At 34.2% G+C, this 20,431-nt stretch overlaps 1 protein-coding gene across 1 annotated transcript; it reads left to right on the top strand.

The window, feature by feature from the left end:
* Window positions 1-10,086: 10,086 nt before the first annotated feature.
* On the top strand, window positions 10,087-19,590 carry LOC143557429 (proteasome activator subunit 4-like). Its single transcript, XM_077046503.1, has 35 exons — window positions 10,087-10,273; window positions 10,747-10,849; window positions 10,946-11,058; window positions 11,149-11,271; window positions 11,367-11,468; window positions 11,552-11,717; window positions 11,788-11,904; window positions 11,998-12,065; window positions 12,153-12,254; window positions 12,326-12,542; window positions 12,621-12,854; window positions 12,944-13,071; window positions 13,178-13,295; window positions 13,363-13,581; window positions 13,662-13,817; window positions 13,897-13,973; window positions 14,079-14,287; window positions 14,356-14,563; window positions 14,674-14,753; window positions 14,838-14,955; window positions 15,034-15,204; window positions 15,292-15,460; window positions 15,548-15,591; window positions 15,674-15,716; window positions 15,809-15,951; window positions 16,050-16,144; window positions 16,222-17,102; window positions 17,829-18,107; window positions 18,188-18,283; window positions 18,370-18,548; window positions 18,635-18,716; window positions 18,799-18,923; window positions 19,007-19,099; window positions 19,174-19,327; window positions 19,403-19,590. The coding sequence occupies exons 1-35, from the start codon at window positions 10,113-10,115 to the stop codon at window positions 19,442-19,444; spliced, it is 5,415 nt and encodes a 1,804-aa protein (XP_076902618.1). The 5' UTR covers window positions 10,087-10,112; the 3' UTR covers window positions 19,445-19,590.
* Window positions 19,591-20,431: the final 841 nt, after the last annotated feature.

Below are 20,431 nucleotides of genomic sequence, written 5' to 3'. Positions count from 1 at the left end.
ATTGAGGATTAAGTTGTATGTGATAAATAGGTTAAAATGAGACCATGCAGGTTCTTATAAGCCCGGTTGAGTTATAAGGCGGACTAGTTATGAACACGGCATGGCGCATCTTACGCCGAGTTTGGGAGATGTTAAAATGAGACAATGCAGGTTCTTATATACTTTTTAAACTACATGTTATGCACGGATCTACTAATGCTTATATTTTATAATTATGTGTAGGTAAAGTTTCACAATGAAGAGGCTCGTGTTCAAGCTCTCGGATCAGATTTTTGGGAGATGTTTTTGTTAAGTCAAAGTATATATTTTTGAAAACAAATGTATGTACGATATTACTCCAAGAAAGTTTTGTAAATGTGATTTTTGTACAAGGTTAAATGTTAACTCTTGTAGTTCTATTTCAAAAGGTTTGACAAAGTATAAAGTTATATAATACGAAGCATTTTATAAAAATAAAAATGGGACCAATTTTTGTTTAGCTCTCGATATTGTTTTTATTAATTTATAGTGTTACATATATAGTGCTGAAATTTTAGTTTTTTTTTTCAAATTTTAATCATTCTTTTTATTAATTTACGATGTTACAAATATAGTGCAAGGAAGAGCTACACGCAAGAACAAATGGGTTTGACTCTTTGAGGACTATAAAACATTAGCCATATATAGCCCGGATAGCACTTATCACACAACTAATTTCAACTAATTAAAATTAAAATTGTATATGGATTTCAGTATGTTTTCATATATTTTGAAGGATTTATGTATAATCTGGATTTTCTATGGTATTTTGTATTTTTCTTATATAATTATTCATAATTCAGTATAGTCAATTAAAGCTTTGATCAAACAGATAGTTTTTATTTAACACAAAATATTTGGAGGGGTAAAATAGTCATTCTGTACTATCATTCAGACGTTCAACCAAACAACACTTACTGGTTCAGCACTTACTGGTTCAAAGCTACTTAACCATTCAGACCTCTTACTGGTTCAGTACTTAATGGTTCAACACTTGTCAAACAGTCCCTGAGTGTTTTTATCCACTTTTCTATGTTCTCTATTTAAAAATTACAATGTAATAAACATGACTTGTATATATGTGTTGTCGTAGTGAGCAAATAACCGAATTAGCCTAAGCGCATAGCCATAACCTAATTAAGTGAAGTCACCGAACCAATTTAACTTAGACAATTAAGATATTAAGATAATTTTATTAAGCCATAGCCGATTAACCGAAAATTGCGGCTTAGTTTTGATTGTATTGTTTAACTACTAACCAAATCATTATAAAACCATGGCATTTAAATTTCCTATAAATATAATAATGATATTTTAAATATATGATAATCTGAAATCACAAGTTCACAAACAACGACTTAACTCAATTATCATAATTATGTATTATGAAAAATGTATATGGTAAGTTTGATAATTTTATACAAATGATTTGACTATAAAACGAATACGACAATTGGTCAATGTAAAGGAAGAGGTTGCATGTTAAAGGAAAAAGACATATGAATGTCTCAAGTACAACCTGATCCCCGTTAGTTTAAATGTGGTGTTCTCTTCTTTAAGGTTAGAATTATTCCACATCTCCATCTTAAAAGTTAGGAGTCCAAAACCTTTCTCTTTATTCTTTAACTTGGAATTGGAATTATCTTTCCTACATCGACTCGTGGTTTAAAAGTTTGATGGTTCCTATATCTATAGCACATGATCCTTTATAAGTTATAAATATAATCTCCTTAAGACACGAGTCGTCATAGCTAAAAAATAAATTATATATATAACCATTTTCTTTATTCTTTAAAGTTTTGATACTTAGATTGATTCTAGCTTGTATTTATAAGGTGTTTGTTCAATAAAGATTGTGTTTTTATTATATTTGTCAAAGGAAATCATCCTCTTTACATGGTATCAGGTCCTTGTGCTCTTGGTCCTGGTTATACTTTAACAATTTATTTTGGATTTTGAAAAAAAAAATCTAATTTTTTGAACAAACATAACTTGTTCAGTTACGAGGAAATCTTTGATTTCTGTTTTTTTTTTGGTTTCTTGTATTACTGTGATCCGGTTTGTTTTTTTATTCTCAGATTTGGTGGTTTCTTCTTGACCTTTGTGGCTAATTGCAGGAAGTGTGATTATTATTGAAGTGCTACATAGTTGAGAATAAAATAAAAAAAAAATCTCATAAGACTTGCTGAGGCTCGCTGATTGCTAATCACACTTGGGATTTAATCACCCAGGTCCGTTGATTTCAAAGCAAAGGACCATAAGTCTTCTATACCCTATTAAAGGGTTCCCCTGTGAGATCTTTCTATCTCTTCTGTTTAATTTTGTGTCCCTTGCATTAGGCATTTGTGGCTGGGTTAGAAGGACCAGTAGTTGTGATAAAAAAGAAACAGGTAGAGGCATCTCCTCTATTGTTTGCATTTAGGCATCCTAGGGTCTATGTGCTATTTTTGTTGGCTGTTTGAAGTCCATATATTATTGTTGTTGTGCTCTCTCTATTCTTAAATTGGTCATTAAAATGTCTGAATCTTCTAAAGTAATTGATAAAATGAGCAATCTTGATTTTGCTGACCCTTTATATCTTCACTCTTCTGATACAAATAATTTATCTATAATAAATATCAAGTTAACAGGGACTGAAAATTACTCTATATGGGCAAGCTCAATGGAACTTGCCCTCATTGTCAAAAATAAAACTGGTTTTATTGATGGAACTTGTGTCAAGTCCACTGACAATCCCACTCTTGCTATGCAATGGGAAAGGTGCAACTCCGTTGTATTGTCTTGGATCCTTAATTCTATAAGTGAGGAACTATATGTTGGTCAAATATTTTTTTAAATTGCTTTTGATGTGTGGACTGAACTTAAAGAAACATACAATAAAATAGATGGGTCTATAATATATAACTTACATAAGCAAATTAACTCCGCGTGTCAAAATGGTTCGTCCATCTCTGATTACTATCACAAATTAAACTGTATGTGGAGGCAATATGACAAGTTAATTGATCTCCCTAAGTGCACCTGTGCGGCTGCTACTGACCTCTCTAATTTTAACCAAAGAATTAAGCTTATGCAATTCTTAATGGGGCTTGATGATGCCTATCAACCTCTGAGAACTCAAATTCTTTCTAAAGAACCTCTTCCTAGCGTCAAGAATGCCTTTGCGTTGATATCCAATGAAGAATCCCATAGGGCTCTCAATCCCTCGGGTAAAACCCAGGCAACCGCTTTCGCTGCTAGAGGACCTGACCCTAGAAGAAAATCAAGCAAAAGAGAACCACTTAAATGCTCACATTGTAATCTCAACGAACATACAATAGTTTTATTGGCTGAAACACCTCTAATATGTCAGGCAAGGTTTTTTGCTCTATTGGCTGAAACACTTTTTTATGTTTAAATAGTTTTTAAAACATGAACTTCGCTAATCATTGGGTCATCGACTCTGGGGCCAACCAACACATGGTAACCTCTGAAAAAGGCCTTGTTAATTGCACGAATGTTTCTGAACTTAACCTCACTGTTTCGCACCCTAATGGAACTAAGGCTCACATAACTAAAATTGGCCAACTAAAACTGTCTGATCATGTTACCCTTAATAATGTGTTGGTAATCCCCGAATATAGTGTCAACCTTTTATCAGTGAATAAAATGGCAAAAGAAAATAAAGTTTACAGCCTATTTACTGAAAATAACGCTATATTCAGGACTTTCGGTGCCAAACATCTGATGACTGGTAGTGAAGTTGGTGGTTTGTATTTTGTCAATAAGAGTCAGACCTTAGGTAATTTTATTTTTGCTAACTCTGTAAATCTTTCTGCTAAACTATGGCATAATAAGTTGGGTCACCCTGCTGAAAATGTTCTACATGTTCTTAAAAATGTCCTACCCCTTAATAATACTAAATCAACTGACCCATGTGAAGTTTGTCATCAAGCTAAACAAACCAGAACTGCCTTTACCCTAAGTGATCACAAATCTGATGGTCTTGGTGACCTAGTTCATATGGACATATGGGGACCATTTAGGGTAACAAGTAGAGAAGGTTACAAATTTTTTCTAACCATGGTTGATGATCATTCTCGGGCTGTGTGGGTATACCTTTTAAAATCAAAAGATGAAGTGTTTCATAAAATCATAATCTTCTTCAAATTAATTGAAACTCAATTCACAAAAAAATAAAAATTTGTTGGCCCGATAATGGGACTGAATTTGTCAATAAACAAGTAGAACATTTCTTTGAACAAAATGGGGTAATACATCAAACCTCATGTGCTTACACACCTCGGCAAAATGGCATAGTTGAGCGAAAGCACAGACATTTACTTAATGCGGCTAGATCTCTCATATTTTAGGGTAGCCTTCCCTCCATATGTGGAATGAATGTGTGTTGACTGCTACATACCTCATAAATAGGATCCCATCTTCTATCCTTGCTGGTAAATCTCCTTATGAGTTGTTATTTAAAAAAAACCTCCTCTGTTACATCTTAGAAGTTTCGGGTGTCTTGCTTTTTGCACTAATTTAAATCCCTTAAATAAGTTTGATTCTAGATCTGTCAAATGTGTTTTATTGGGTATTCTATTGAGAAAAAAGGTTATAAAATGTGGAACTTGGAAAAAAGAAATTCATTTTTTTTCTAGAGATGTAAAGTTTTATGAAGATATCTTCCCTTTTAAACAAAAAAACACTTCTGACTTTCTTGAAGGCTTAAAACTTTTTGATGATTTACTTGAAAAAAATGCAAAAAACAAGACACCCACACCCGATGATGAGATAACATTATCAAAAGATCACGAGGGGCATGAAAGTGAGGTTCAGCAACCGGATACTCTAACTGAGGTTGCTAGCCCTGAAGTAGGTGGTTTTGAGAGGCATATGGGTGAAACCGCAGCCGAACAGATTAACATAAGTCAAACCTTTGACACTGTTAACCACTCAGAACCCCTATCTCAACCGCATGGCAACTCCGATAGAGATACCAGGATGGCAGAACCCACTGAAACCCCTAGGACTGAGTCTACTGATTCTGAGGGTGTACCTGGTCCAAACCAACAAACAACAACAACTCTAAGAAGATCTACCAGAAAAACAACCATGCCTCAAAAACTTGATGAATTCATCATTGAAGGCAAGGTTAAATACGGGATTGAAAAAGTTGTTAACTATTCCAATATGTCACCTGATAATTTCTGTTTTGTGTCGAGTCTTAACAAAAGTGTTGAACCAAAAAATTATAAAGTTGTTTCCAAAGATCCAAATTGGGTTAATGCCATGAATATGGAAATGGAAGCCCTTCTAAGAAATAATACATGGGTTCTCACTGATCTTCCTAAAAACAGAAAACCCATCGGGTGTAAATGGATATATAAGATAAAATATAAATCTAACGGGGAAATAGAACGATATAAAGCTAGACTTGTTGCCAAAGGCTATAGTCAAAGAGAAGGGCTGGACTTTGAAGAAACGTTCTCCCCGGTTGTTACAATGGCTACAATAAGGTGTGTCATTAGCATTGTTGTCCAAAACAAATGGTCTATGTGTAAGCTAGATGTCAATAATGCTTTTCTGTATGGGTCTCTCAATGAGGATGTTTACATGACATTGCCGGAAGGGTATTACAATGAAAATGAAACCAAAGTTTTCAAACTAATATAATCCTTGTATGGTCTAAAACAAGCACCTAGACAATGGAATGAAAAACTCACCACAACTCTTATCGAAATTGGTTTTAAGCAAAGTAATACTGACTATTCCTTATTTGTTAAGACCGAAAAAGATTCAATATGTGTTTTACTTGTCTATGTTGATGACATAATCCTAACCGGAAATAGTAAAATGTTAAGTCATGCCTAATGTCTAAATTCATGATAAAAGACCTAGGTGAACTTAAGTATTTCTTGGGTATAGAAGTCTTGAAAACCGACAAAGGGTTGGTTCTATCTCAACGAAAATATTGCTTGGATCTTCTTGTAGAATTTGGTATGCTTGCATCCAAACCAGTTGGCAATCCAATCGAACTAAATGTAGTAGTAACAAACAAACAGAACTCCTACAAAGAAGATTCTGAGTTGACTAATATGACTGGCTACCAAAAGCTGATTGGAAAATTAATCTACCTCACCTTGACTAGACCCGATATCTCATATACTGTCGGCTGCCTTAGTCAATTTATGCATAAACCTTTAGAGTCTCACATTAAAATTGCTATGAGGCTGCTAAGATATCTAAAGGGGTCACCGGGGAAAGGTTGTTTATTTAGTACAACTAACAATTTCAATATGTCAGCCTACGCTGACTCTGATTGGGGTAAATGCTTGGCAACCAGAAGATGCATCTCTGGGTATTGTGTGTACCTCGGCAATTCCCTCATCTCATGGAAAATCAAGAAACAACCTACTGTTTCTCGCTCTTCTGCAGAGGCTGAGTATAGAGCCATGGGAGTGGCTGCATGTGAGGTTACATGGCTAATTAAACTTTTGTCTGATTTAAACATTAAAACTCAATTACCAGTTTCACTATTCTGTGATAATAAAGTTGCTGTTCTTATGTCGGCTAATCCCGTCTTCCATGACCGGACAAAACACTTTGAGATTAACGTTCACACTGTTAGAGAAAAGGTTATGGCTGGATTCATTAAGGTGGAAAAGATTCATACAGCTGATCAACCAGCAGACCTGTTTACGAAAGGTCTTGGTATCTCACAACATAGTCTCCTATGTGAAAAATTGCAACTATTTGACCCTCTCACACCATTTAATTGAGGGGGCATGTTAAAATAATCAATTATAATGATATGTTTTATTTCTATTCTTACATAAATATATATATATATATATATCGTTTATAGCAAACTTTTTTAATAAATGTTGATTATCTTTTGTTTGGCATGTTATGAGCTGTTGTTGTATTAGAGGGGCTAATTGGGTTATTTTGAGAAATCTTTGTGTGCACATTGTTGACCAGACCCTTCTTCTTGGGTATTTAATTGGATTGCTGCCCAAGAGTTGAGCACACAACAATTAACATCTCTCTTGCCTACTCTTACACCTCCAATCATTCGACACTGCTTCTAATTCTGCTGCTTTCATCTCTTCGCAACCAGTAGGTTGCAGGTTCATCAACACCTTTACAACATGAGGCTAGAGTAATCTGCAATAACCATTGTAATATTGTTTCATGCTTTCACAGTAATGTTTGATTCTAGCTTGTATTTGTAAGGTGTTTGTTCAATAAAGATTATGTTTTTATTATATTTGTCAAAGGAAATCATCCTCTTTACATGGGTAAACACTTATTTTTTTTGAAGAAAATATGGGGAGCGAGGAGTTGACACTTGTATGTTCGTGACTTTTACGAGCAAGGCACGTGTGTTGATTTATGTATGCAAGTATGTTGCATACATAACCACACATTGTAAATTGTAAAATCGCATTGTGTAATATGTAATCAAAACCCATTTCAGTCACACACTGTATGAAATAAGATAATCACGTTATTTAAATGATATAACTACACGCTTATACTACATAGTGCATTATTACTTTTTATTTGAAAAAATAAAAACAAAACAAACTTACCCAGTAAAATTATACTTATAGCAAAAGCTACTAAATTGGATTTTGGGAGGATGATATGAGGATAAACCTTATCTCTATCCCAAGGATAGAGAAGTTGCCTTTCATCGAGATTTCCCACAACAAAATCATTGTTTTTAATGTAAACACACACATAGGGGTGTCCAAAATACCCGAACACGATTAGCCCGATGCGAATAAGCAAATTCGGGTCGGGTTAATAGGGTCAAAAAGTATTAATCGGATTATTCGGGTTAACCCGAATTGCTAATAGGGTCGGGTTTCGGGTTCATTTTTGGAAAAAAAGTCGGGTTTCAGGTTAATCCGATTAGTGATGATACTTAACTTTAAATACAATGATTAAAAGGTGAAATATTAACCACTATAAAAGCCCTAATGTAAGCTTTATAGATAAGTTAATTATTTTGTTTGTTCATGAACCATTTGGTGGAAAGTTCATTTATGTTGTGTTCATTTAACTAAACGAATGAACATAAACACATGTTTCACTCGTTCATCTATGTTCGTGAACGTTCGTTTATGATCGTTCATTTTAGTTTCTTTAAGTCCGTTCATGCTCGTTTACATATTAACAGAAAATTATTAAATATTATTTGCATTTAGAAATTATATTACCTTAAAATGTTTTATATTTGTTTGTGTTTATTTAAATGCGTTCACTTATGTTTGTTTGTTTATCTTTGTTTAATTATGTTCGTGAACTATTCGTTTAGCTTTTATATGAACGAACAAATGAACACGAACATGTTTAATTTTTAACTAACGGACATAAACACAAGTATATGTTCGATTAAGTGTTCGTGTTGGTTAAAAGTAAATGAAAAAACACGGACATACCTTTGTTCATGTCCGTTCATTAACAAGCCTATATATGTAATTAAGATAATTACTTGTAGAAAATATTGAAAATTGAGTGGAATTAGAAATTTTGCAACCTATAAGTTACAAACACAAAATATAACTTAAAATTATAAAGAAACAAGGTTAACCCGATTAACCCGACCCGACTAACCCGACACCCGAATAACCCGAACCCGACTAACCCGAACCTTAATAGGGCCGGGTTGCGGGTTAGGTTTTTTTCTAAGGAAAACCCGACTAACCCGACCCGATTAACCCGAAACCCGATCAGGTTGACCCGATGAACACCCCTACACACATATGGAGGATCATGTAAGAAATTATGTTTGTGTGAGGAATTTTATCAGATCCCAGGTGTAGTAATCAACATTATTTTTATTAAACATATGTAACATATAACGTCCTATCTGCGGTGCGCGCATATAATTTATATACGTGTGGGCAAAAGTGAAATTGCACTAATTTTGACGTTATTTTACTAATATCGTGAAAATAACGTTAAAAATGGCGGAAGGTTAATCAGGCATCATGTGGTGGCGTTGATGGCCGAAAGATAAGGGTACATGCACCAATCAGTCTGTGTCCCAATGGTTGAGTGTTATGTGCCTTATGTCCAAGGCTTGATGCAAAACTACTATCGAGCCGGGGGTCTCACTGGAAGCAACCCCTCTAATTCTACTGGGTAGAGGTAAGACTGTCTACATCTTACCCTCCTCAGACCCTACCATAACTTTGCTACTGGTGGGATTTACTGAGTACGATGATGATGATTATATGTAATATATGTTATTATAGTAATAAAAAATTTTTGTAGCTAGTTGTTACACATGTGAAAAAAAAAGTTACATTGTCCTTGTAATAAGAAAGTAAAAATCAATTTTTTTTCTTCTCTTTTAATCTCTACCACACAAAACCACGTGATCGAATATAACATGTGATCTAGAATATGTACTCGGGTTTTCTCAACTCAAACAGGTTATCAAAATATCACTTCCTTAAATATCAACGAAACATAATGAATAATTCACTGTGAAATATATAAGTGTATCGTTAAAATATAAATAACTTTTATCGTGAGAAGTATACAAATAATCAGAATAATTATGTTAACACTAGTATAAATATTATTACTCTATAGACTTTAAACTAAAATAATTATTATGACACTATTTTATGTTTTGTAACATAAGTATAATTTAAAACTGTAATTACACTAGTTATTTATATATTTAGTACGCTAATTTTATTCATACTGCATCTAACACCTATATATAAAATATAAATAATTAAATACAACATAATTCCGATAAATATATAATCAGATATGATTTATTATATGACATTACATTCCCGATATTATAAAGTAACATACATAGAGTGGAATTAAATTACATGTAATGAGTTTCACAAGATCAACAAACAAGTACTTGACACTAGCCGACTTGTTTTGCCGGTCACCCATTCCTTCTTTACGCAGCCAACCACGCCGTTGTCTGTCTTGTCTTGCCCAAAAAGAAACACACCACTCCCTCTCTCTATATATATAAATAATATATAAACCCCACACACACACACACACACACACACACATACATATACATTCAATCCCAAATTACACACACACACACAGCGTTACAAATGCATCGATACAACGCCTGGCTTCCGCCACCAGTCGCCGCCGCAACCACCAAAGAGAAACAATCATTCGCCGGCGTCGTATCTTCCGTCAGAGATGCTTACGTCACCGATGATCCGGAATCTGTCTACTCCACTCTCAAATGGATCTCAGTCATTGACCTGTGAGTTATAATTTGCTCTTACTTCATCACTTCAATGCAATTAACATCGATCGTCGTCTGTTTGACTTTCTAAGTCAACTATTACTTCAATTTTGGGGATAATAATTGGTTTATTTATTGTTTCTGTTAACCTAATTTTTTAATAATTGAACTTCGTACAAATATATTCTGTTAGAGGATAGGCATATACCTAAACTAGTGCAACTGCTTCCACTATCTCGTGTTATTATTATTATTATTGAATTTTGTTAGTTTGTTACATGTTATTAGAGTGATTTGATTCCTGAGTTAATATATTATTGAATTGAATATCCCTTGCAATTATTATTGTAGCTGGTTTGTTTTGTGATAGAACAGTGGATGGGAATAAATATCTTTCCAAGCAAGATATTTATTTATTTATTATTATTATTATAATATTTTTTTTTTATTTTTTTATTTTTATTTTTTTATTGTTATTATCAATCATGTAGATTCATAAAGGCGAAAAGTGATGTATCACTGGAAGATGTTGTTACTCTAGTGGAATTTGGACTGCAAGTGTTTAATGCATCACAGGATAAACTTTATGCTCAGGTATACTTTTGTGTCAATAAAATATGTTTAATTTATTATTCCGTTATCTATACTATGATACTGAAGTAGGATTCGGAATCACGTTTATTTGGTTAGGTGAGATGGGGAAATGTTCTTGTGAGGTTGCTGAATAGTTTTCGCAAAAAGTTGACTTTGAGAGTTGACTGGCGTCCGTTTTATGATACTTTGGTTCAAACTCACTTTACGAGGTAACACATCCATCATATGATTCAAACAAACTATAATTGTATGAATAAAAGATAGCAAGTTGTTGATATTTATTATGAATCTGTTCACAGGAATACAGGACCGGAGGGATGGAGGATAAGACAAAGGCATTTTGAAACAGTTACGTCGCTTGTTCGATCATGTAGAAGATTTTTCCCACCAGGTTCTGCTAATGAGATATGGTCTGAATTTAGGTAAAGTTTGAATCTTTTATAATTGCAATAATTCAAAACGATCAGTTGTTATATATATCTTTTTTCTTAATTATTTGATTGGAACCGAGTTTCAGATCTCTACTTGAAAATCCATGGCATAACCCAGCTTTTGAGGGTTCGGGATTTGTGAGACTTTTCCTTCCTACAAACGTGGATAACGAGGACTTCTATTCACGGTAATCTATACTTCTATAACTTATGCTTGTTTTATTAGTTAGTGAAACTAATTAATAACCTTACTTTGATCGTTTCATGACAGTGAGTGGATCAGCGAGTGTATTGTTCAATGGGATTCTATACCAAACTGCCAGTTTTGGAACAGTCAATGGGCAGCTATTTTAGCCCGTGTTATAAAGAACTACAAAGTCAAAAACTGGGAGGATCTTTTACCTGAAATTTACAGTCGGTTTCTCAACATGTTTGAGGTACTTTTAACAGATATTTTATATAATTAAATAAATAAAATACAGTAAACATTTGTATAAATTACTTCAGGTGCCAGTTGCAAGTGGAGGTGGATCATACCCGTTTTCTATTGATGTCCCAAGAAACACACGATTCTTGTTTACCAATAGATCACAAACTCCTGCAAAAGCAATGGCAAAATCAACTGTAAGATTAATATGCAAGTGATGCAAAATTAACAATATGCTTGCTATTTTGTATCTGGTTGTTAAAAGATATTATTTTTATGATTCCGTATAGGTTTATTTATTAAGGCCTGGTAGCTCGGCTCAGCAGCACTTTGACAAATTGGTCAATCTCTTAGAACAGTTTGTTTTCTAGAATTTGTTACTTGCATTTTCAATCAAATTTATAGCTGTTTTTTGTGTGCTTACATGTTTGGATGCTTTTTACAGATACTACCATCCTTCTAATGGCGGCCGTTGGACTTACTCGCTAGAAAGATTTTTGTTTCACTTGGTCTATACATTCAGAAAACGTCTACAACGAGAAAAAGAGTGAGTCGATATTATTATTTTTGTGTTTCGCTTGATTATATAGTTTTTTATATAATGATTTGGTTATTCAGGGACCCAGATAGCAACAAACAGATTGAATTCTGTTTAGGACAATCAGAAAGGGAATCTTTTGTGACTACTGTCTTGAAGTTAATCGACCGTGGTCAATACAGCAAAAATGAGCATCTTTCTGAAACAGTTGCTGCTGCAACGTCTATTTTGTCTTATGTGGAGCCCTCATTGGTTCTCCCCTTTTTGGTGTCTCGGTTCCATATGGCTTTAGAAACGGTTAGTGACAAAGTATGCAGTTTGAGTAATATCTAGTGGTTCATTTTCACTCACTCTTGCTGGTTTTTAATTGGTTAGATGACAGCAACACATCAATTGAAGACAGCTGTCACATCAGTGGCGTTTTCTGGGCGATCATTATTCTATATGTCATTATCTGCTTCATCAATGGAAATTGATGATGTTAATGATGCCAATATGTTCAGTGATCTTTTGATGATATCTTTGACCAATGCGTTGCTCGGGATGGATGCCAATGATCCACCTAAAACCCTAGCAACCATGCAACTCATTGCCTCCATATTTTCCAATGTAATCACAAATATTAATTTAAATTATTAAAATTTGTGCAGATCTGTTTATAGGTAATAAAGTTTATCTAATTGAAATGTTAATTACAGATGAGAACATTGGATGATGATGCGGATAATTTGTCATTCATGCCTGCAGAACGGTTCTCAGAATGGCTTGATGAGTTTCTTTGTCGTCTTTTTTCATTGTTACAACACTTGGAACCTAGTAGTGTTTTGTAAGTACTTCCATTCTGGCTGATTTACATGTCTGCCCCCTCTAGTTTGAAACTTTGCTCCTTTGCCTGCTTATTTTTGGTAACTTATAAAAATGATGTCTTGCAGAAATGAAGATGTTCATTCACCTGCAACATCTGGAACATTCCTTGTTGAAGACGGTCCTCAGTATTTCTGCATGTTGGAAATATTGTTTGGAAGACTTTCAAAATCCTTGTACAATCAGGTATTTATTATATTGTCTTATATTTTATTTATTCAAGATAGTAAGATTTTTCATTTATACCGAACAGGCTATTAAAAAAGTGTCAAAGTTCGTGAAAACAAATATTCTACCTGGAGCTATTGCTGAAGTTGGGCTGTTATGTTGTGCTTGCATTCATTCAAATCCAGAATTGGCAGTTAATCATCTTGTTGAACCTCTTTTGTCTTCTGTTATATCATCTTTGAAAGAAATTCCACTCACGGGTTTTGGTGGAAGTGGAAATTTCACCAACCAATCATCGAACAAGGTTTCTTTTGGAACTCTTAATACTATGTGGTATGTTTGACTTTCTTTTGTCAAAGTTATATCTTTATTACATATTTTCAGGCAAGAGCTACACTTTCTCCGGCCCTAGAAACATCAATTGATTATCAATTGAAGGTGTTGTCAATTGCAATCAGTTATGGGGGTCCTTCACTTCTTAATTACAAAGATCAATTTAAAGAAGCTATACATTCTGCCTTTGAATCTCCATCTTGGAAGGTTTTGTTGAACATCTTGGATTTATGTTTCTTTTATTAGTTGCATTAAATAATTTCCTTCAAATTTCATAATTTGACAGGTTAACATAGCTGGTGATCAAGTCCTTCGGTCCTTACTTGGAAGTCTGGTTCTCTATTACCCTGTTGATCAGTACAGGTAATGATAAATTACATGAACATCAAATCAAATTCTATTACAATGTGTATGTGTAAATAGTACAGTACTTTATAGTCGCATACTCTTTGACTTTTGACTTTACAGGTCTGTTTCAAACCATTCTTCATCGACTCCGCTTGAGGAATGGATTAGTAATAAAGATTTTTCAAACGATGAGCCATTTATGGGTCCCAACTGGCATATCCCCAATGATGAAGAAATTCAATTTGCTAATGATCTGTTAAACCTGCATCTGGAATCAGCTTTAGAGGAGCTTCTGAAAATATGTCAAGATAATATTCACTCTGATCCAGGTAAAATTATAACTCCTTAAAGTTGCAATAAAGTAATAAACAGTTATAAAACAATGTTATGTTTTCAGGAAATGAAAAAGACCACTTGAAAGTGACTCTTTTACGGATTGATTCTTCATTACAAGGTGTTTTGTCATGTTTGCCTGATTTTATACCGTCTTTTAAAAATGGGAAAGTTGAAAATCCGCCCTTTCTAATCGCTGGAGCAACGGGTTCAATTGTTGGTAGCACTGGATTGCGTGAAAAAGCTGCTAATATTATCCACATCGCCTCCAAGTAAATAATTATGTTTTCAAATTTACCATCTATCGTTTTTTCATTATCCATTTATCGTTTTTTCATTATCATTTTTACAATCATAATTATTTATCTCACTTGTATTTCAGATACCTGCTTGAGAAAAAATCAGATGACAGCATTCTTTTGTTACTTCTTATTCGTGTTATTGAGGCTTTGGGGAACTATGGTAAATATATTTCTGTAATTATATTTTATCTACTAAATATCTGTTATCTATTTTTGAGTATTTGTTGGGTAATTTGCTGTACAGGAAGTTCTGAATATGAAGAGTGGACTAACCATAGGCAAGCATGGAAGTTAGAATCGGTTGCAATTATGGAGCCTCCGGTTAACTTTATTGTGCCATCTCAGACTAAAGGAAAGAAAAGGTAAAGCTCTTTACTTTTTGAAAGATGGAATTTTATATTTTCTTGGTTTTGAATATTGATTTGCTTTTTTCATTTTAGGCCAAGATGGGCACTGATTGACAAAGCATACATGCACAATACATGGAGAACTTCACAATCATCATATCACTTGTACCGTACAAGTAAAAATGTATCTCCTTCAGAAAATGTGAATGTTTTGTTGGATGATCTTCTTAGTCTATGTGTGCATAGCTATGATACTGTTCGCACGTGAGTTAGAAATAAATAATCTTTATTTTATTTTGTCAATTGGTGCAAAGTCTTTTTAATACTTTTATATTGTATATTGATTTTCAGGCTTGCTGGCCGATCACTTGTGAAAATGATCAAACGGTGGCCATCTTTAATTGGAAAGTGTGTGCTTACACTCACTGAGAATCTGAGAACCCCGAGCTCACCGGAATATTTGGTTTTAGGTTCATGTGCGGTTCTTGGAACTCAAACTGTTCTAAAACATCTCACTTTGGTATATTAATTTTTAAAAAACTTTACAGAGTAAACTTTTATATATTTTTTTCTTTTTTCAATTTCTTACGTGCTTCTTTAAAAACAGGAACCAAAATCTTTCTCATCTTTTCTTCTTGGAATCCTTTTGAGGCAAGTGTACATAACATAATTCAAGTTATAGTTTTTAAATTTAGTACTCATGTGACGTTCGGTTTCATTTTTTTTCTTGTAGTTCTCAGCATGAATCGTTGAAATCCCAGAAAGCTATCAATGAGGTAAATGTTTAAATATGATTCCATAGCATATGTTTATGCGTTGTACCTGCTAATGTTATACATTTATATTGTTTATTTGTCAAAATCAACAGCTTTTTGTGAAATACAACATCTATTTTGCGGGGGTCTCTAGAAACATGTTCCGGAAGTCCGAGGGCCAATCTGGGATAGACTTTGCAGCTTTGGTTTCCGAGATAGGTTCTATGAGTTTTGAGTCAACCAATTTACATTGGAGGTATAACTTATGAATTATGATGATTCATGATCTCTATACATACATATTTTACCACTTAATAAACGCTGTACTGAATTTTGTTTAATTGTTTCATTTAGGTATAACTTAATGGCCAACAGGGTTCTACTATTGTTGGCTATTTCATCTAGAAATGAGCCAACTTTGTCACCAAAGATTCTTAACGAAGCTGCTGGTTAGTTTTTCGATTCATGTGGATAAATTGTGAATTAAGTTGGAATAAATATATAAACCCGTGTGTGTGTGTTTCAGGTCATTTCCTAAAGAATTTGAAAAGTCAACTTCCACAAACAAGAATACTAGCAATCTCAGCTCTAAACATGCTACTAAAAGAATCACCATATAAACTGTCAGCTTCAGAAAATTTACAAGAGGACACCAAATCATCTCTGGAGGGCACTTTAAGTAATATATTTCAAGAAGAAGGGTTCTTTACTGACGCTTTTGACAGCCTTTCCAATGTCCATATTATTAGCGACAATGAAAACTCTTCCAGGGGCGGCCATGGAAATTCTTCATTTCAAAGTTTAGCAGATAAGTCAATCACTCGTTTCTACTTTGACTTTTCATCTTCATGGCCTCGTACACCTACTTGGATTTCTTTATTCGGAACCGATACGTTTTACTCAAGTTTTGCACGAATATTCAAACGTTTAGTTCAAGAATGCGGTGTCCCGGTTTTATTGTCACTGAAAACCGCCTTAAATGAGTTTGTAAACGCAAAAGAGAGATCAAAACAGTGTGTTGCCGCTGAAGCTTTTGCGGGCTTGTTGCACGCTGATGTTGTTGGGCTTGTTGAAGCATGGGATAGTTGGATGAAGGCGCAATTGCAGAATATTCTTCTTGCACCGTCAGTTGAGTCGATTCCTGAGTGGGCTGCTTGTATACGGTATGCAGTTACTGGTAAGGGTAAATATGGAATAAAGATACCGCTTTTAAGACAACGGATTTTGGATTGTTTGGTTGAACCATTGCCACAAACTGTAACCACAACGGTTGTTGCCAAACGCTACTCGTTTCTTTCTGCTGCTTTGATTGAGGTGTCGCCCCCAAGGATGCCTTTATCAGAAATTCAGCTTCATTATAAACTGTTACAGGAGTTGCTGGATAACATGAGTCATCCTACTGCCCATGTGAGTATATTTTAGCTGGAAATAGTTATATCTTGCAACTTAGACTCATTTTCAGTAGGACTAATTTATAAAAATGTAACCAACTTTGTTCAAATTTCTTTACTTCATGAAAAACCATCAAAGTTTTTAAGAAGGTAAGCTAATGTAACCAGCTTTCAAAAGTTCTGATTTAAGGCATGTGATTTGGTTATCTGGTCTAAATGATGATGTGATAGCTCATAGCTGATTATTAGGTAACCTTGATCTTGTTGACTTTTTTTTTTGACTTGGTGCATGGAAACCATTTAATCTAATATTGAAAATGTTGAAACTTTAAACACTTTTTAATTTTGAAACTTTAAACACTTTTTTGAGGGAAGAAGTGGGCTATTTAAGATAAAAAATTTAATCAAAATTAGATAGCTTTTTTTGCAATTTTGACTGTTCTATTTTGTGTTTTGCACACCACAGAAAACCTCAGTATACATTATGACCAACCTTCAAAAATTTCATTAAAATGATGACTGGTCAGCTGATGTGTCAGTAACTTTTAGGTTTATATGAACATTTTGAAAACGGTTAACTCCATATCAAGAATTTGGAACTTTGATGCTTCTGAGTAAAAAAGTTCGCCGTTTTGAAGTAAAAATTTGACCCAAATTAGTTGAATGGCTAACTCTAAATTTCATTTACGTATATTCTTAAATTCTTATATATGCGCTTACAGTCTTGGGTATATGTCAACAGGTTAGGGAAGCTATTGCAATTGCACTTTCTGTATTGTGCTCAAACATTCGACTACATGCCTCCATTAATAGAGATCATTCATTTGAGAACGGGAAAAATACTACAAATGGAAAGAATGCAGATAGTTGGGATAAACTTTTACAAGAACGTGCGTCTGAACTTGTGGTGGCAATTCAGAATGCAAATCCTTCCGACAACTTAGAAAATCTAGCAGACACAAACACACTCTCGGGGTCAGATGGTAGTAACTCACCAGATGATGTCCAGTGGATGGAAACGGTAAATGAATAATAATATCGGGTTCATTTTATTGTTTTAATCGTACAAGCATATTAAAGTTTTGTCTGTTATATGTGTAGCTGTTCCATTTTGTTATCTCATTAATGAAGTCTGGAAGATCTGCGGTTCTAGTTGATGTTCTTGTGGGATTTCTATACCCCGTGATCTCGTTACAGGTATGTTAAATTACTTAATTTACTAACAATGAAATATGTTGAGTAATGAAAGATATATATACAATGATTTATCTGTTATTTTGAAGGAAACGTCGAATAAAGATTTATCAATGTTGGCCAAAGCAGCTTTTGAGTTGTTGAAATGGAGAATATTCAGAGACGATCATCTTAGAAAAGCAGTATCAGTTCTGTTATCTTCAGCAGAAGATCCTAACTGGCGGACCCGATCTGCTACTTTGACTTTTCTAAGGAGCTTTATGTACAGGTACGCCCTTCTTTTCTTTCATCATCTAATATATGTATTAAAAGTAAAAATGTTCTACTAAATTTATCTACTATTAATTTTCACAGGCATACATTCATACTCTCCAATGATGAGAAACAGAAAATCTGGAAAACAGTTGAGAAGCTACTTACAGATAACCAAGTGGAGGTATTGTAAATCTGTTGTGATGATCTAATTCTTTTTATAAAGCAGAGTGATTCATATTATTAAATAATTTGTTTTGACACAGGTGAGGGAGCATGCAGCAGCGGTTTTAGCAGGCCTAATGAAAGGTGAGGATGGAGAGTTATCAAAGGACTTCCATGACCGAGCTTACACCGAGGCTATGAAGCTTCAAAAAAGAAGAAGACAAAGGTTTTTCCGCTTTTTAAGCTCATTTTTATTACTTTTTTTGTTTCAAAATGTATTTATGTTTTAATTGTTATTGTAAATTGCAGAAGCTCGAGTGGCGGTTCATCTATTGCTTCCATACATGGTCGCGTTCTTGCTCTTGCTGCTTGTGTGTTATCGGTTCCTTATGATATGCCCAGGTACCCTCTTTTAACAGGCTATTGTATAATATTTCTGTAAAAAAAGTTTTAAAATTTAATTTGTTTTGTTTTAGTTGGTTGCCTGAGCATGCTACCTTACTGGCGCGTTTTGTTGGCGAGCCATCACCTGTTAAATCAACCGTTACAAAAGCAGTTGCAGAGTTTCGTCGGACCCACGCAGACACGTGGAGTGTCCAGAAAAATTCATTCACTGAAGAACAGCTTGAGGTAACATTATAATATTTTTTCTTAAAAAGAAAATCTATTAAAAATATTTTCTAAAATTATGGTTGATACTTGCAGGTGTTGGCAGATACATCATCTTCGTCATCTTATTTTGCTTGATTTATATTTTATCTTAATTAATTGTCATGTCAGAGTGAGAAACAGATAGAAGTACTACATTCAAGTAAATCTGATAACTAGTCTGGTAGAAACTGTAGTTATAAGATAAATAAACCGTGCATAATTACATTTTTACTATTTCGTCACTGCTTTGATGAGCCCAGCTATCAACCCGACTAAGGCCACCACCGATACCACCAGCAAAACACCACTGAATATTTGAAGCACCACCCATTTTCGGCTCCAACCTTCCACATTTCTTTGCACAATATACATCTCTACTGGAAAATAGATAGCCAATGGTCATAGATTTAGTGCACCTAACACACACAGATTCTCGTTGAAATATGGGATCACCAACACGATTCCGGTGGTGGTTGAAACGTATGCTGTTCTGAAACATAGTGTTCACTATTCTGAAAGATAAGTCTGAACACGTCGAATCGAAAAACTGGCAATAATGGCAACCTCAATTCATGGTGTCCATTCAGAAACTGGTGAACTTCTATAGCTGTTGTTTGAATCAAAAAGGGTTGCGCTAGGTTTACAAATAACACAAATTTTTTACTTTTAAGGTCAGTTAGAAGATAGAGACTTGATTACCTTTGTTAAAAGACAACGTAAAACCTCTAATAAAAAGTCTAAAGTTGATAAACAAACCCATGTTGATTTTGATAATGGAAAATGCGGTTTTGACATGAAAGATAAGATTGCTCTTGACAAATCCACAGTTACTTTTTAGGTGAACCCTATATCAGTTTGAACTTGGAAGTTGTTATTTTGACCTCAAAAGTCAAAGAGTGAGTTTTTCATGTGAAGTAGTAATAAAGGGATAAACCGGTACAGTTGATAAAGCCTGAATCCTGTCAAGAGGTATCCTGGTGTGTCATTATTATCAAATGCAGCATACCCGAAATATCCACATCCAAGGTGGAAAAAACCCGTCATGTTCATCTTCCTTCTCTGTTCTCAAGACACACAGGAGGT

The sequence above is a fragment of the Bidens hawaiensis genome, unplaced genomic scaffold (genome assembly GCF_021521415.1).
Source record: "Bidens hawaiensis isolate Kalapana, Puna unplaced genomic scaffold, B.hawaiensis_p1.1 tig00018959_1, whole genome shotgun sequence".
In the NCBI taxonomy this organism is placed as follows: domain Eukaryota; kingdom Viridiplantae; phylum Streptophyta; class Magnoliopsida; order Asterales; family Asteraceae; genus Bidens; species Bidens hawaiensis.
The sequence above is the reverse complement of the archived record's forward strand: the minus strand, read 5'-3'. Positions and strand labels throughout refer to the sequence as shown.

What these genes read in the sequence shown, in the direction of transcription:
- LOC143557429 (XM_077046503.1), top strand. Translation starts at nt 10,113, where the DNA reads ATGCATCGATACAACGCCTGGCTTCCGCCACCAGTCGCCGCCGCAACC. An exon ending in CGTCTACAACGAGAAAAAGA is followed by an intron (nt 12,255 to 12,325) that starts GTGAGTCGATAT and finishes TTGGTTATTCAG; the next exon opens with GGACCCAGATAGCAACAAAC. An exon ending in ATTATCCACATCGCCTCCAA is followed by an intron (nt 14,564 to 14,673) that starts GTAAATAATTAT and finishes CTTGTATTTCAG; the next exon opens with ATACCTGCTTGAGAAAAAAT.